Genomic DNA, 18,485 nt, shown 5'->3' on the forward strand with positions numbered 1-18,485 from the left:
AAGTATGACAAACCAGTACATTAAAGAGTAATGTTAAAATTGTCTTTATTAGAAAAATATGACATCAAATGTGAAATCAGTTGACTTTATACTGATCAATTATTAACAAAACCAAAATAACAGAGACAGATGGAAGTGACAGCAATGCCACTGAATTACATTAACGTAACATAATTCATTGGCACATGAAATCAGCTTTACTAGTTATTATAAAATCTAAAATGATAAGGACAGTTGCTCCATGTCTGATTATAGCTAGACAGCACATTAAAGCAAACAAGTAAATGCTAACACAAGTGCCCAATGGTACTATCCAAACTTAGGTCCAGAAAAGTATTGGCTCAAAAAGATTTGGGCCTTAAATAGTCCAAACAAAATGTGGTTCCCAAAATGTTGTGCTTAAATGGTCCCAAAAATATTTGGCTCAGACAAACTAGCTGAAAAATCTGCCCCAAAATATTCCTTAATGGAACCAAAAACATTCTGTCCCACAAACTTGGACCAAAGAATGTCCCAAACTGCATTTGAGGTGGAAACAAATTTGGGCCTACCCAGCACAAAAATGTGCTGGAAATTTTTGGGAACCAGATGGTCCCCAAAATTAGGCCTACATGTACCTGCTATTAACCAACCAAGTTTGGATCAAATTCGATTTAAGGTTGTGGAATTATTGCAAATTTAAAATTTTGGCTCCTAACCAAACAAAATATTGAGCCCAATAAAATTTTGCACATAAACGGTCCCAAAACTATTTTATGCATACAAACTGGGTCAAAAATATATTTGCCCTTAAAAATTGAACACCGATAAACATGGGCTCAAATATTTCCAAAATATTGGGCCCCACAAATCTTGGCCCAAAGAATGTGTCACAAAATGCATTTGAGGTGGAAATCAAATTTGGGCCCACAAATACTACGCCTAGCATATTTCGAGGCCCAGATGGTCCCCCCAAAAATTTAGGCCTAATTGTTGTTGCAAAGAGCATGTACCATGTACTTACACCAGTATACCAATATGGTATGTTAAGGCCCGCCCCACTTATAAATATTCATGAGATGGATCCACAAAAATAGGGTACGTCATAGGGCATCTACCTACCAAGCATGACATTGACTCAACTTGTGGTTGTTGAGATATTGTGTTTCCAAGCTAGCCATCACATCCACACACACACACCCATACACACCAGCATGATAGCAAAGGTTACTGAGCCTTCGACATCGTAACCAAAAACTGAATATAGAAAATATGAGAACTTGCTGGAAACAAAGAGAGCCATTACATTTACAGACTGAATCACAGTCGTACATAAATTATTATCCAAATGACATACTGTATCTTAACACAAGATTTGATAAAAGGAAGATACATGTAAGATGGTTTGCATTTGTTACAACATGAAAACTGATGGTAAAACTTCTTGGCAGTTAAAATTAGTAGAACAGTAACAAAAACAAAAGTAACAAAGACAAAAAACAGTGGTGTAATTAAAAGTCTACTGAAAGAAATGGCAACCACCAATGATTTATTTCAGTCCTTTAAGTACTTCAACTTAGACAAATTGCATAGTTAAGGAATAATCTATGTAACATAATTACAATCAAATCTTTGACAATGCTGTTAAAACAATTAATTCCATAACAAGCTGACTGGCTGATTGACAATACTACTTAATTAAAAATATCTTTTATTTTCCTATTTTCCCATTAAAATTCTATAAAAAATAAAAGAAATATCGCAGCCCCTACACCTTGTTCTAATGAAATCACACTTTCCTGCAAACCTAAATATAAAATGACAAGACAAGAGAAGGACAAAAAATTGATGTAAGAAGTACCAAAATGAGTTTATGTATTGATAGATTTACCCGAATCTTCATAGTTAATAACAGCCTCCTGGGATTCTGGTGAGAGAAGAGGTCTTTCCTCGGGAGTCTGACCTTTGACATACTTTCTGTACATCGGTGGGAAGAAGACATCATTGTAAACAAAAGTACCGAGCAAAAGAACGACAAAGCCCACCAGTTGGACAGGATTGAAATCCTCCCATCCGGCAAGGAGACTTACAGCCCAAATCACCACGGTACGTAGACTATCTAACACCATCCTGGTGGTGGCACTCATTTCCTTGGTGACACTGATCCCAGCAAAGTTAAAGAAAGCTATACTAAGAATGGTACCTATGGTAGCGACAAGTATTATACTATTATTACGTAGTTGAAACAAAGCATCTATAGCATCCTCCAGTCTGTAATCAGGCACTCCGACTCTTATGGCCTTCAGCTGTATGAAGTAGAATGGAACCAACAAAATAGACAGGACTGTAAATCCAAAGATACCTGGAACAGAGGGAAGACAATAAAAGAAAAAAGATCCAGTTTAATACCACTATCACACTTCAAGGTACTCAAATAATAACATTGGTACACTTATCAATAGACTAGTTTTGACATGAGTATGTTTCTATGATGCTCCCCAATCACTGCTGACCAAGTTAATGAATGGGTCAATGACAAACAGGTTGATGACTGTCTGTTCTTTAGCAAAAAAAAACCCATAAACACATGCATATGTTACTACTTGTAGTATGTTTCTACTACACATGCTTATGTTACAACTTGTTATAAACACATGCATATGTGACTACTTGAAGTATATTACTACTTGTTATAAACACATGCATATGTTACTAATTGTAGTATATTACTACTTGTTACAAACACATGCATATGTTACTACTTGAAGTATATTACTACTTGTATAAACACATGCATATGTTACAACTTGTAGTATATTACTACTTGTTATAAACACATGCATATGTTACTAATTGTAGTTTATTAATACTTGTTATAAACACATGCATATGTTACAACTTGTAGTATATTACTACTTGTTATAAACACATGCATATGTTACTAATTGTAGTTTATTAATACTTGTTATAAACACATGCATATATGTTACTACTTGTAGTATATTACTACTTGTATAAACACATGCATATGTTACTACTTGAAGTATATTACTACTTGTATAAACACATGCATATGTTACAACTTGTAGTATATTACTACTTTTATAGACACATGCATATGTTACTACTTGAAGTATATTACTACTTGTTATAAACACATGCATATGTTACAACTTGTAGTATATTACTACTTGTATAAACACATGCATATGTTACTACTTGAAGTATATTACTACTTGTATAAACACATGCATATGTTACAACTTGTAGTATATTACTACTTTTATAGACACATGCATATGTTACTAATTGTAGTTTATTAATACTTGTTATAAACACATGCATATGTTACTACTTGTAGTTTATATTACTACTTGTTATAAACACATGCATATGTTACTAATTGTAGTTTATTAATACTTGTTATAAACACATGCATATGTTACTACTTGAAGTATATTACTACTTGTTATAAACACATGCATATGTTACAACTTGTAGTATATTACTACTTGTATAAACACATGCATATGTTACTACTTGAAGTATATTACTACTTGTATAAACACATGCATATGTTACAACTTGTAGTATATTACTACTTTTATAGACACATGCATATGTTACTAATTGTAGTATATTACTACTTGTTATAAACACATGCATATGTTACTACTTGTAGTATATTACTACTTGTATAAACACATGCATATGTTACTACTTGAAGTATATTACTACTTGTATAAACACATGCATATGTTACTACTTGAAGTATATTACTACTTGTATAAACACATGCATATGTTACAACTTGTAGTATATTACTACTTGTATAAACACATGCATATGTTACTAATTGTAGTATATTACTACTTGTTATAAACACATGCATATGTTACTAATTGTAGTATATTACTACTTGTTATAAACACATGCATATGTTACTAATTGTAGTTTATTAATACTTGTTATAAACACATGCATATGTTACTACTTGTAGTATATTACTACTTGTTATAAACACATGCATATGTTACAACTTGTAGTATATTACTACTTGTATAAACACATGCATATGTTACTACTTGTAGTATATTACTACTTGTTATAAACACATGCATATATGTTACTACTTGTAGTATATTACTACTTGTTATAAACACATGCATATGTTACAACTTGTAGTATATTACTACTTGTATAAACACATGCATATGTTACTACTTGTAGTATATTACTACTTGTTATAAACACATGCATATGTTACAACTTGTAGTATATTACTACTTGTTATAAACACATGCATATGTTACTAATTGTAGTATATTACTACTTGTTATAAACACATGCATATATGTTACTACTTGTAGTATATTACTACTTGTATAAACACATGCATATGTTAGTACTTGTAATATATTACTATTAGTTATAAACACATGCATTTGTTACTACTTATGATGCTGTAACTTTTGTTCGGAGTCCCATTACCCAAATGAATGTCCACATGTAAAGTTATTATTATCTCTTTCCTGTTAACAAGTTTGCAAACAAATATCATTACTGTACATAAGGCTATATATGCTTTTCTATACAATCACTGTGCCTGCCATTTTTATGACATTAGTCTGCAGTTAACTTTTACTCTCACCCTCTCCCGAAAGTACACATTTCCAAAGCAGGATGTGTTTTCATGTCTGTTAACTTACTCTAGATATGTGGTGTTTCACTTTTCAACCCAGAAACTCCTTGCAATATAATATCTTATTCACTAACCTGATTAATATAACAACTGAGTTAAAGTTTTGCAGCTCTAGGTATTTCTAATACCCACTTGTGGACACCAACCACTGGTTATGTGATTGTATAATGCATTGCTCTTATGCCAAAAGCTTGTTATCTTCAAGTTTCTTTCAATCAAATTGTTTTCTTTGCATGATTTGAATCATTTATAAGATTTACATCAGTTTTTTTTTCAGGTAATAACTATTGATACAGCTGGGGGACAAAATTACCTTCCCAACCAACAGCTTGAAGGGGCTGCACATTGTACTTAGACAGGAATTTCTCTTCAATCACCATCTGAGATGCAGTAATTATCTGTGCCATTATGATGAGCAGATCACCTAAGAATAAAGGAAAGAAAAAAAAAGTTTTCTCTTAAGAATGTTGATACAAATTCTGTCTGCAAAATATCAGAATACATTGTCTGTCGAAATAAATTGTGTGAAGAGCAATGAGGGGTTTGTAGTACCTGATCATAACATACAGTTCTACTGGGATCTAAAATGATCAAAAGGTAGCAAAACTTTCGCGATAAGTTGATAATAAATGTTATCAGTAGCACAAGCTTTGAAAATGTGCAACATGGTATAAAACACTAACAAGTAAGGTTATTTGTCAGTAAAGTTGTGGTCACATCGACAACTTACTAGGCTTTGATTTACATCGTTGGACATTAAGTCTTAACAGTTTTTCTAAGAATTTTCAATGTACCGATATAAGGTCATTAAGCTTATTGATAGAGAATGCAGGAACCAGACAATGAGGTTTTGTGACTTTGACTTTGAAATATGCCACTCAGTTAACTGATCGCTATGGCAACTGGATCATATTTGTCCATGAATAGAGACAGAAGCTACTTTCTTCATTTGATAAATTTTCAATTTGTCACAGATTTGTACAATAATACAGCAACACATACATTCATTCCTTACCAGTGATAATGTTATTGATGTTTTGTGATTTCTGGTCGCTGGGAGGAGCAATCACGTCTGCTAGTCCAACCACGATTAGTCCCAAAAATACTAAAAATATCCCCCACCATTGGTACACACGTAATCGCCGATTCAGGAAAGCCACTGACAACAGTCCAGTGAAGATCACTACTGCACCCCGTAGCATTTGGAAAGTAGATGCATATGTAAGGTTTAACCCTGCAGGAAGATACAAAAGAACAGCTCAAACAAATGGTTTTTCCATAAATAAAAAAAGTTAAAAGTCCTGTGACCAAGGTATACTGCAATGAAAAAGTTTAATATAAACCCCCTGACACCAAAGCACATGAAGCCTGAACACCAAAGCAATGAGGACAGTGTGTGTGAAAGGGGGGAGGATTAACCAAGGTAAAAATTAATATTACTGTAGGCGGCCAGATGTTCCCGATTTCCATGGACAGTCCCTGGATCTTGTACTGTGTCCGGATTACAAGTATCCCCTGAATTGATGTTTCATCGCAGGAATATTCTCAAATTTATAAAAAGTTGCTGAATAATTTCAATTTGACTTGTTGGTCTTTCCTTGTAGAAAAAACTTTTAAAGACAAGCTGGGATTCTTTGTGACCACAAACAAAAAGTTCATTGATTAATGTCAATGCTTTGGGAAACATCTTTCTGCACTGAGTGATAAATTGGCAATGGATTTTGGAATTTGGGGAGGCCTTGAAAATCACATCGGAAAAATTTCGGAGAAAAAACTTCCCAAGTAGATTCAATGTTTCTTAAATTCTAAATGCACTCTGACCAGGTGTGTTAAATGGAGAAATACTGTCACAATCGATAGAAAGATTTTTTTTTCTGTTGCCCGTATGGCACGAACAGTTTTACCATAAAATCATTGCGACCGCCCATGTCAGCATTTTCATTGCACAAATGTAAACAAATTAGTCTACACATTCGGCCCGATCAAGATTTTAACACAGTCCTATACTTGTATCATCCACATTTTACAATTCCAAGGGGAAACGTCTGAAAACACCTGTTTATTCATTGCAATGGAAGGAAATGACACAATTACTCAAGCTACATCGGTAAGACCGAGAGAAAGAAACAAGAGCAGGGACCTAAGAAAGGCTAGCCACGAAAGTAAAAGTAAGCCTAGGCTCTAGCAGTCGTAAACAAAAACGAGAGATTTGATTGGCGCATGACCTGTTTAGCAGGGTTTGTAGAATCAAACTTCAATCTACTGACTCGTTAAAAAATCTGGCGAATTTTATTCAGCTCAAACTTTTTAACGACAGATAACTCAATAAAAATAATGAATATCGATATGAAAATTGCATAGAACGGTTTCATTTTCACTGAGCTATTACTACAGTAATCAGGAAAGGTTGAAGTTTAAATTTGGCAAACACATACTGAGACTTTAACCCTTTCCCAGTTAAAAGTGATAGGAGTTTAGTTTACAGAATAATGCTACTATAATGGAATTTTACAATGAAGTTGATACGATTGCTTAGGTCTGAATCATAATCATGGTTGAGAATTACTAATTCATCTGTGTCAGAATAGGCTTGATTAGCATGGGACCCAGCTACCATGTGAATATCTACAGCCATACAATGACTATGGCAGTCACTGGTATCATGCATATATATGGCAAGGAAAGTGTGTTGCTAAGGAACAGTGAATCCTGTCATCTGATGCATGTATCTCAAATACATTCTGTACAGTCCTGATCTACTACATGTATTCCAGCTACAGTTTAAACTGTTTGAAAGAAAATAGCAACAAATGTGTGGCTAAGATTGTAACTGAGCTACAACATGCATGCAGATTTGCATGAAAGGTTTCCCCCTCATGGCTTGACCTATTTCTTCAAACTTGGTAGTGAGGTGCCATATGGTAGGAACTTGTGTCTTTCAGACCAATCACTGGGAGGTCAAATATCAAATTATGGAAAAATTGAAAATTATAACTCAAAATGGTGAACACTGAATTGACCTGCAACCTTCACAGGTGTAATGGGTATTGCAAGTTCTACCAAAATGTGATTACCATGGTAACTGAGGTCTGCTTTCATATATAAACCCGTCAACCAATATTCTTGAAAGTTTGGAGTAAGGTGACCCATGAAAGGGCCTTGACCTTTACAACATTCAGAATGAAAGGTCATGAGTGCCAAAGTGCAAATGAAGCAAAAAGAGACTGTTTGCTATGACAACAACAACAAATGTTGCAAATTTGACATACATACCTTCACAAGTTAATGAAATTATCAAAATATATAGCTACTGTACAATGGCATTATGAAGCCATAATCAAGTGTTCATAAGTGGTGTTTTCAATGAGATATGCAACTCTGTGAATTACCATCTTGTTACTAATTTGTGAAAGAGTGCAAAAAGTATCACAATCGTGATTTAAGACCAAACATTTGGTTGACAAACAAATTTTGCCTATAAAATTCTTAATCCACACTTTGTGGTAAGTTTATTGGAAAGCATGTTTAAATGAAAGATATAACCAAGACCTTACTGTATAAGGTCACATATAATCTATCTGCAAATAGTTAAACTTCAATCTTGCGTCCTTTCACACAGGTGTCAAAATAATTGATACGATAAGCCCCTTATTACAATGGGGTAGGAAGAAATACTTGAACTATCCTGTTGATTTCACTGTATACCCTTAAAGCTTTCTTTAAAAACTTTCTTAATTGATGACTCACCCATGTACATGAGAGACGTGGCACACATATCACACATTGCAGGGGCTAACATCACCAAAGGGCTGAACTTTTGATCTCCAATGTCAATTGGTTTACGTTTGCATGTCTTGTATAAGATGATGAGCTTAAAGACCAGTAGACAGGAACTTTCTCCAATGAACATACACACTGCCTGCAGAAAAGTAATACAAATGTAATCAGTATTAATGATACACTGATAGTATTAGCATGAATGAACATACACACTGCCTGCAGAAAAGAAATACAAATTAAATCAGTATTAATGATACACTGATATTATTAGCATGAATGAACATACACACTGCCTGCAGAAAAGTAATACAAATGTAATCAGTATTAATGATACACTGATATTATTAGCATGAATGAACATACACACTGCCTGCAGAAAAGTAATACAAATGTAATCAGTATTAATGATACACTGATATTATTAGCATGAATGAACATACACACTGCCTGCAGAAAAGTAATACAAATGTAATCAGTATTAATGATACACTGATATTATTAGCATGAATGAACATACACACTGCCTGCAGAAAAGTAATACAAATGTAATCAGTATTAATGATACACTGATATTATTAGCATGAATGAACATACACACTGCCTGCAGAAAAGTAATACAAATGTAATCAGTATTAATGATACACTGATATTATTAGCATGAATGAACATACACACTGCCTGCAGAAAAGTAATACAAATGTAATCAGTATTAATGATACACTGATATTATTAGCATGAATGAACATACACACTGCCTGCAGAAAAGTAATACAAATGTAATCAGTATTAATGATACACTGATATTATAAGCATACATGGCATAACTAGAATGTCAAGATTAATTAACTATTTCTATGCTAATGACAAATAATATGGTACAGTAGTTTGTAAAAATACATGTCAACAACTTACCTTACAACCTGAGGGGAACCCCTCCCATTGGTTACTTGCCCTTAAATACATAATACACATGCAGCACAAGAGTAGCTTGCAAGCTCATAACCCTGGCTGAAGTTAATACTTACAGAGCATGATGATGATGACCCCAAATGACCTTTGACCTCCACCCAAAACAAAAGATTACTTGTACTCATTATAGGGAAGCCACATGCCAAACGTGAGAGCCAATACAGTTTCCTACCTGGAGATATCGTGTGTATTTCAAGTTTTGACCCCTCATGACCTTAAATGAACTCTGACCTACACCAAATTAAGTAAAAACTGTACACTACACAAGGCCGTCATTCCATGTACATGACCTCCTTTGACATTCAAGTTCTGGAGATTTTCACATTTTTCCCTGTGCTGACCCCAAATGACCTTTGACCTCCACCCAAAAGATTGAATTTCTTGTACTCATTGTAGGTCAGCCAAATGCAAAATATGAGAGCCAATACAGTTTCCTATCTGGAGATATCTTCCTTCAAAGGATTTCAAGTTTTGACCCCTGGTGACCTGAAATAAACTCTGACCTACACAATATTGTATGAAAACTATACACTACATAAGACAGTCCTACCTTGCAGATATGAGCTCCTTTGAAGTTCAGATTTTGGAGATACAACATTTTAAGATTTTCACATTTTCCCGTGCTGACCCTTATATGACCTTTGACCTCCAACCAAACAATAGGGTTCTTGAACAAATTATAGGGGAGGCCACATGCCAAATATGAGAACTGCAGAGATTACCCATGTTAAATATATTGTGTTCACAAGCTAGGGTGTCACATAGACACACACACCAACTTGACTGCATAGGTTACTTGCCTGCCGATGGCAAGTAACCAAAACAGTAACACAAACAATAGATAAGTAAGATATTAATTTTACTTGAATCTTGTTCAATGCAAGTGATCAGCAAGGTTATTTAAATGACTAACATGGATGGGAGCATAGACTAATTAATAACAACATGTCTACAAATAAACGGGGCTGTCCAATAGCCAAAAAATAAATACATAAATAAATAAACAGTGTACTGTCAATTCACTGCCAATAACAGACAAAAAGCTTGAAAAAGATTATGACAGTTGTTCTATTACTAATCTGGTCGAGAATCAGACAGATTTTTTAACATGCTGGTATTGACTCGGTATTTGGCAAATGTTGCGGTCTATGAATGTACAGTACAATATTGAGAGGCTCTCCTAGTTTAAGCTTGTACAGTAACATAAGCTAATTCTAAATCAGTTCCTTTATAAAATCCCATCATCCACGAATCAAGCTTTGCAATATTAGCAAATGTATACGATGTACTTCACTTGGTTTGTGTGGAAAGAAGTATCAACAGATGAGAAGAGCTGATGACAGATGATATATAACGGTAAACTACCTGAAAAAAGGGATGGTTGAAAGTCCTAGGGTCCGGATATTGCTCATCGTACTTTGGGTCACCATTTGCTGTTGAAATATCAGCCCACCTAACAAAATGAAATGGAAAACAATGTCTGAGCATGAAGAAGAATTCTCTCCCACATTGAGCGAAGTTATTGTTTGTCTGCCGTTGTCAAATTATGGAATTATTTGTTTATTGAATAATTAAACAATGCAATATTTATTGTTTTGGATCTTCTCATTTCAAATACTATCCCAGCGATGCAATGCGCCAAATAAACATACGTACATTTGATCACCATAAATATGACAACTACTCAACCGTTCAACTTACTTTGTACTCAAAGTATTTATTGACCCAGTGACCAACATCACAGCAGCTAAGACAAGCTGGTAAAGTGTCCATGATGCCATGGCTGTTAGATTGACTGAAAGACAGAAATTGTTAAATATTACTGTTAAAACCTGATTTAGTGATTCATTGCCACCTCTTTAAATGAGAACCATTTCATGTAACAATCAATACAATATCTTCAAGCTCTGAGTATTGATGACTTGGAGTAATGATCGGCAATGTTCTCACACTCGTGTGGACCTACAAATCAAGTTTGTCCCTTTACTTGAAGTTAATTCAAATGGTGTTTTAAGGTTTTTGGACTTTGAATTATCTAACCATTACAATTTTCACATGTTTATAAAAAGATTTTCACATCTGAATATCAGCAACCTACAATATTAACATATTGCTATATATACAGACACAAGATGTTTAAGTACAGTACCATAATCAGCTGTTTAAAGTAAGGTGACCAGACGTCCCCGATTTTTGGGGACAGTCCCCGATTACAGTGTGCTGTCCCCGATGAACAAGTGTCCCCGGAAATGTCCCCAATTCGTCAAAATGTTCAGGAATTTCGAAAATATCCCACATTATAAGTAAAATAATTGTAAAAAAAAAAAATTATTCAAGTGTGCAGTCGCAGAACGGAACTAAACAGTATTTCAGGTGGGCCAGTGTAAAGTAGAATATGCTAGATCGATCTAGATGGGCACTCTTTCGTAAAGTAAATAAATTTCATATAAGAAAAAGCTACATTTTTGAAAATAAAATTGATTTAAAAAGTGCTTCTAAGTATCACCATTTTCTAAGCACCTTAGGCACTTGAAAATTTTCCCCTCAGACCCCTCCCACATATCAGTTACGCAATAAATGTCCCTGATTCCAGTCAGGCAAATATGGTCACCTTAGTTTAAAGGGCCATTACTCACACATTAATAGTGCTATTAGTATGTTACTACTCAGATAGAGCTTGTGTCTTAATATTTCAATAACTTAATGTTCTAGTATTCAGATATATCTTGTATCATAATATCAGAATAACTTGAGTTTCAAGTATTTAAATATTAACTTTATGTTAATTAATTATATATTATCTTAATGTCAGAAAATTCCAATAATGCCATAATTTCCTTCATTTATCTCAATATCTAGCAACAAAAACACTAAAGTATTTATCTCAATATCCTGATCTTATGACCTGAAAAGCTGTGTATTCATCCCAGTACAAAAAAATATGATTGCCGAGATAAACCATTGGCATGCCTCAACGCATTTCATGGCATAGATATGCATGACAAGCGTTAAAACTCAAATTGTTATGTGGGTATGAACGTATGTGTTGACAGTTCACACATAAATTGCAATTGATTTACAAAGCAGCAATTTGATGGTAGAACTGTTGAAAATAGTGATGTTCAAAGCAAATCAAGCTGTTTTATTATATTGAGCAAACTGTGAATTTTTCTTGATTGTTGCTCCCAGGGGAGCTGAAAGGTAAACAAAGAGACATGCTGGGACAGGCAACAACACACATCTACAGTAGTGTTTTATAGAGATGAGTCCCAGAAACTGTTTCATTCCTTTGAGCACAAGGCTACAGTAACTGAACATAAACATATACAGTAGAGATGTGTCCCAGAAACCGTTTCATTCCATTTGGAAGGCTGACTGAACATAAACCAAACTTAAAGTTAGCTTTGACTACCAGTGATTTTGCGGTCAATTGGTGATCAATTTACTGGAGTATGAACTTTCTGCAAGCTCATTGAATTTACAAGCATAATTCATTCTATTTCTGGAGGATTCTCTTCAGTGATATAACTGAAGGATCGAAATAAACAACTGAACAAAACCAGTGAGATCATCATCACTGCTATCCATTAAAGGAATATTAATGCCCTTACTATGTCAAACATTACCGTATACCATTGTACTTGGATTCAAAAAACTGTACTTAGTTTTTAATCCAAGTACAATGGTATACGGTAATGCTGACTTTCAGTTAAGTAAAAGTAAATAGATTGCTAAAGGCTGTACATGAAGTATTTGTTACTCAGACAGAACAAGAGGACTAAAACACTGCTTGTTTATTAAATCGTAAAATGTGATCCATTTGAACGTATTTCACAATGATGGCCACACCTGATATGTTAAGCACCTCAAATTGCAATCAAAATAGAAGAGGTACTGTACAGTAGCTGGATAACCAAATCTTTCTCATGATCTAGCAACACACATTATAGAACCCCATTGGCTTCTTCACATGATGTTTGATGAAGGGAAAACTCAAGTGCACATTGCGTTTCTTTGTGATAATTTCTACAATTCTCACCTACGGTAGCCTACTGGATTTACCTATTAAGAAGGCAAGGGTATCATAGAAGGCAAGGTCAATTGCAGGAATTTATGTTCAGGAGTTATGATTGTAAAGCAAAGTTCCTTAGAAGTCAGACTTAAACTCAAGTTAATGGAGCAATTCACAAATTGTTGATATTTTAAAGATGAATATCTTGAAGATTGGAATAGCTAAGGAAACATTACTAGCAATTAAATATGTTTCTTTTCCTTTGAATATGACATATCAAGATTAAAACTCTGTCTAAAGTCATCTTTTAATACACCGAATTTACATGAATTTTACATTCAAACGAATTTGTCTTTCACCTTATGCCCTAGCCTAATTTCATTATTAAAAGGATTGATATCAATTACGGCCCATCAAGAGAATAAGAAAAAATCCTTCCTTGTTGATATTTCTTTGCAGTTTGAATGGTGATTCCAACAATCACACAATGTTAAAAGGTAGGCTAGCCTATATTCCATACAGAGCTAAAACTGTAAATTCCGCCAAAGAAAATGTCTGATATCACTTTTCTTCTATGGCGGAAAACATGAAACTTACTGTGGCGGAAATGAACGGATATCAACAAACATGGGCCTAGGCCTAACGTACCTTTGCAAGGCCTAAAAGGCTAAAGTGTGTTAATTAATGCCGAACGTAGCTTCGGGATACCCCTACTCCCCCTAGGCGTAAGTTACGTTGCTTGGTCAGAATATCAACTCCGGACTTAGCCAATTATTATAACTGATATTGTAAGTCGTACGTTACTTCCTGATCGAAACGAGGTAGCTAGCGTTCTAATCAGCAAAAGCGGTTGACATGCTTGATGAATGAATCTCTGTAGTGAGTTTGGAACGTGAGGTAGCCTACTTTCACTCAAATCGCACAGTTGTACAGTACTTCTAAGTTTCTACCGTTCCCCCTTCTGGTTCTAAATTTTACATGTGTGTTTTATATTGCGAGAAAACAATGGTGCAGAGGAGTTGAGAGTAACACCGTCACATGACTGTATGCATCGACATATACATTAAACTGGACCGACTATGTCAATGAGAAGACATGCACAACAACGTACCAACCCTGGTACCTTCCTGGTTCCGTGTAGCAAAAGTAATAGTAACCCTTATGTGTATTCTACAATAACTAATGTCCTGATCTCATAGCTTCCACATTCCTTGTGAAGGTTCGTGAACAGTTTAATCTAGCTAAGGGGTACATTTCCCCAATTTTAACAGCAGTTTTTAATTCCAAAATTGCTGTTTTGAGTATTTTCTTTCAAACAGTCGAACTGTGACTGGAACGCACGTTCGTTAATAGTCCTGATAGGTTCTCAACTGACAACTTATCAGGACTATATACAAATGTACACATACAACGAGATGCAGCAACACAAGGCTTCTTGACGTTTGCACGTTAACAAACAGAAACAGAAACTAGCCACAGAAAGTGTTTAAATTTCTGTGAAATAAACGCGTGTGATATGATAGGAATGACCACCGTAAGCCATCTATAAGACTCTGACAGTAGATGTTCGAATAGTAGTACTAAGGATCCATGCTGATAAAGCTTTTTACGAGACGGAAAGTAAATCTCAACAACGTTATCATCCAAACCTAGGCATTATTCTCAAATTTAACGTTAATACCCGTTACCCGTTGTCCACGGAACGCTTATCTCATTTAACTGACAAAGGATTAAATAATTTGCTTTTTTAATAGCATCTAGAGGTAAGTCATATGACCGTCCATGGTTGGTATGTCTATTGTCGTGGAGTGAGAGTTCCAGGTCATCTATAATTCGATGAATGTATGATGTTGACAGAACTGTCATGTGAGGGGATTGACAGCATATGCTGGATTAGCGCTTACGGAACGCCACAGGTGATGATTGTAAATGAGTTTCCAATTGTTTCAATGCGTGTGACGTTGTGTTTTGCGTTGTGCGTCGGTGTTGCGCATATCGTCGTGCGTGTGAGTTGCGACCTTGGTTTAAATTAGCCTTTATTCTGTTTGCTTCAGCAGATTATGCAGATAAGTAGATTTTTTTCAGATACACTTAGATTTTTCAGATACACTTTTTTCAGATATACTTAATTCAACGATTTAATATCTGCGCAGTGTGAATTTTTGGATGTGCTACTGTCGAAAACAAACTCTAGGAGATTTACAATGATGCTACTGTAATCGTTAGCCCAACGGAGTCGCTACCCTAAACAGTAGGCGCTACTAACCTACACAGGAGTTTTTCCATAACAACTCCCTGCTACTACCCCAAACAGGAATTGCTGCACTACCCTAACCAGGAGGTGATACTACTCTAAGAGGGGACGCTACCACTGCTATGGGTGGTGATGCCAGATCAATATATGGCTCTGGGCGATGCTACTGTAAGTTAGTGTCCATACTGCCCTAAAACGTAATTAATTAGGTGCTACTACTCCAATTTGGAGTTGATACTATCCCAAACATTTATTGTCCGTACCAGTGGCGGAGCGTCCACACAGTCAGGGTGGATGCCCCCCCCCCCCCCCCCTGACGGACTCAAATGGACTGCTGGCGCCCTTTTCAGCTTTTTACCACTTTTTACTTATTCGCGATTATTGACTTTTTTTTATTGCGCTCTCATCTACCTATTGACATTTGCCACATTTTGTTGGTATAATTTTCTGACAAAATGCATCTTACAGCGGTCTTTAATTTATCGGCACTTCCGTTGTACGAAACTATTTCCAAGAACTGTATGGGGTTTTCGATCAAATTTTAGACGATACGCCACGCGCAGTGACTGAAATAGTAATAAACGCAAACTTTAAGTCGGTATGCAGTGTACGTTATACGCCGCTCCATGATCAGTGTGTTGATTAGTGCAGTAGGTTATTTGTTAGTTGACAAATCGGAACGTGTGTAACGGGATACCATAGGCCTATACTTGTTTCATCTCTGATATCACAAAATGCCTAAATACAAAACATCTGGATGTGCAAATAGGAAACGGAAGGCGCTGAAAGAAGCAGCATCAAAGTGCCATAGTCTGGATGGATTTTTTAAACTTTCGAAGTTGTCACAAATGGCGATGACACCTATTTATTCTTCGTTTATCTGCAAATTAGCAAGGCGCGGAAAGGGTAATTTCCGGCCATCTATGAGGTATCTTTACTCAAAAAGTTTCTGTACGCTCCGCGCCAACCTGTGGTGGCGCTCCGCTTAGATATTGTCGAAAGCGCCCCCTACAGACCATTCTCGCCCCCCCCCGACCAATACCCCTAGCTCCGCCACTGATCAAACCGATTCTATGCAGCTAGCGGAGGCCACTCTGACATTGAACTTCTGTTGTTGGTACAAGACCACAGATGTGGTTTATAGTCTTTGCCCGATTTACAATGTCTCAAGTGGTTAAAATGGCATGCAAATGTGGCCAGAGAAAAAAATAACCAACTCGGAGGGCGCTCTTGTTAGCTGACATTTATAGTTTCTTTGTTCTACTTACATTCAGAGCCATGTATATACCACTTTGTTTCCATTAATGTCAGATGAATAACCTGGCATTTTTCGAAGCCTTAACGTGTTGAGATGTTTCATCCTATCATGCCAAATTCTGAGAGGCTATTGACCGCCCCCACCCCCCTTCGCAGTAGTACACTGCATGATGTTGGTGCGTAGAAGAGTTTTGCATGAGCATTGCCTTTTTCCAAACTTAAATGATTGGGCCCTTGTTTGGCATGAGGGCTGTTATAGATGCAACTTTCCGAGATTTCCCTACGAAAACACTTGGGGTGTGGCAAAGAGCAAAGTGTTATTCATAAATCCCCCTCCCTAAATATATAGTAATATTTTTTGTGTTAACATTGAACATGGACCCTCACACATATCCATTGTAACATTGAATATCATGTGATATCCATACACTTGCAAAGTCATTCACATCCAGTGTGAGGGAATGAGACGGGGTGGGGGGAGACATACCCAAAAGTTTCTGCTCAGTATGTGCAGTAGACATGCTGACGGATTTACAGTGTAGAGGGTGGTTGCAATGCCCCCCCCCCCCCCCATTCCCAGTGGCAACATTTCAAAGGTGAGTTTTTTTCTTTTCATTCACAAAAATAGTAAAGTACGACTTTTCCTCCATCACACCTCATCTTCGTCTTTGCTCGTTTCATTCCGTGGCATCTATCCCCTTCATCCAATTTTGCACCCCAAACAAATCAATCAGGAGTTTGGATTGAAGCAGACTGAATTTTTTGTCACTTTATCTGAATATTCAACGTGACAGCATCATGGTTTGCTGGTGACCGTGTTCCAAGAATCCATTAGCTTTGTGTCATAGTTGTCACAACATCAAATAATGTTATAGCATCACGGGCAATTGGGGTCATCTACTAAATTTTAAAATATTTTTTGCTTGGGAGCACCATGACAAGATTTTAGTCTCTTCACTAATAATGAACATGTCAAGAATGAGGATTTCCATCCATCTGTGAATAATAGTTAATGAAATAAACAATCAAATACAATTATTAATTGCAACTTGAGTTTATTGAAAGCACCAAGTACAGTCCTCTTGTTGCAATGTCACCAGATTCAAGTATTGCATTTATTCACCACAAATATGCTGTGATATCATTAGAATAACAAAACAAATTGCTGCTTTTTCCAGCAACTGGATCGTAAGTAGGAATATGCAAGAACAAAGCACACATACTTGTTTACATATGAAAATGAAAATTTACATGCAAGGAGTTTGTCAAACTGAAACACAACCAGCTATGGTATTTTCCAGATACATTTGGCATGGCAAAGTACTGTCAACCAGAATGAAAACATTTCATGGTTCCTTGCTGCTGCTCATTGATCTGCAGGGAACACTCCAAGTATGTAATGATGAAGCAAGATCAATAATTAGCCTTGTTAAGTTATTAGTCATACAAACAAAGCCACCTCCTCATAAATACACACGTTATCAATTGCAACACGCATCGCCATGTGTAGGCTACCTACAGTACCAATAACA

The 18,485-nt window shown here is 35.8% G+C and overlaps 1 protein-coding gene across 3 annotated transcripts; it reads right to left on the bottom strand.

Moving 5' to 3' along the window:
- Positions 1-28: 28 nt before the first annotated feature.
- LOC139976516 (solute carrier family 35 member F6-like) lies at positions 29-14,471 on the bottom strand. Of its 3 annotated transcripts, none has more exons than XM_071985352.1 (7): positions 14,247-14,471; positions 11,132-11,225; positions 10,796-10,883; positions 8,429-8,600; positions 5,697-5,915; positions 4,995-5,105; positions 29-2,341 (listed from the first exon to the last, which is right to left on the bottom strand). In XM_071985352.1, the coding sequence occupies exons 2-7, from the start codon at positions 11,209-11,211 to the stop codon at positions 1,851-1,853; spliced, it is 1,161 nt and encodes a 386-aa protein (XP_071841453.1). In that variant the 5' UTR covers positions 11,212-11,225; positions 14,247-14,471; the 3' UTR covers positions 29-1,850. The 3 variants fall into 3 exon arrangements, with proteins under 3 accessions (XP_071841453.1, XP_071841452.1, XP_071841454.1); XM_071985351.1 differs by having other exon boundaries at positions 14,242-14,470; XM_071985353.1 differs by lacking the exon at positions 14,247-14,471 and adding an exon at positions 14,091-14,235.
- Positions 14,472-18,485: the final 4,014 nt, after the last annotated feature.

This window comes from Apostichopus japonicus, chromosome 11 (assembly GCF_037975245.1).
Source record: "Apostichopus japonicus isolate 1M-3 chromosome 11, ASM3797524v1, whole genome shotgun sequence".
NCBI classification, from domain to species: Eukaryota; Metazoa; Echinodermata; class Holothuroidea; order Aspidochirotida; family Stichopodidae; genus Apostichopus; species Apostichopus japonicus.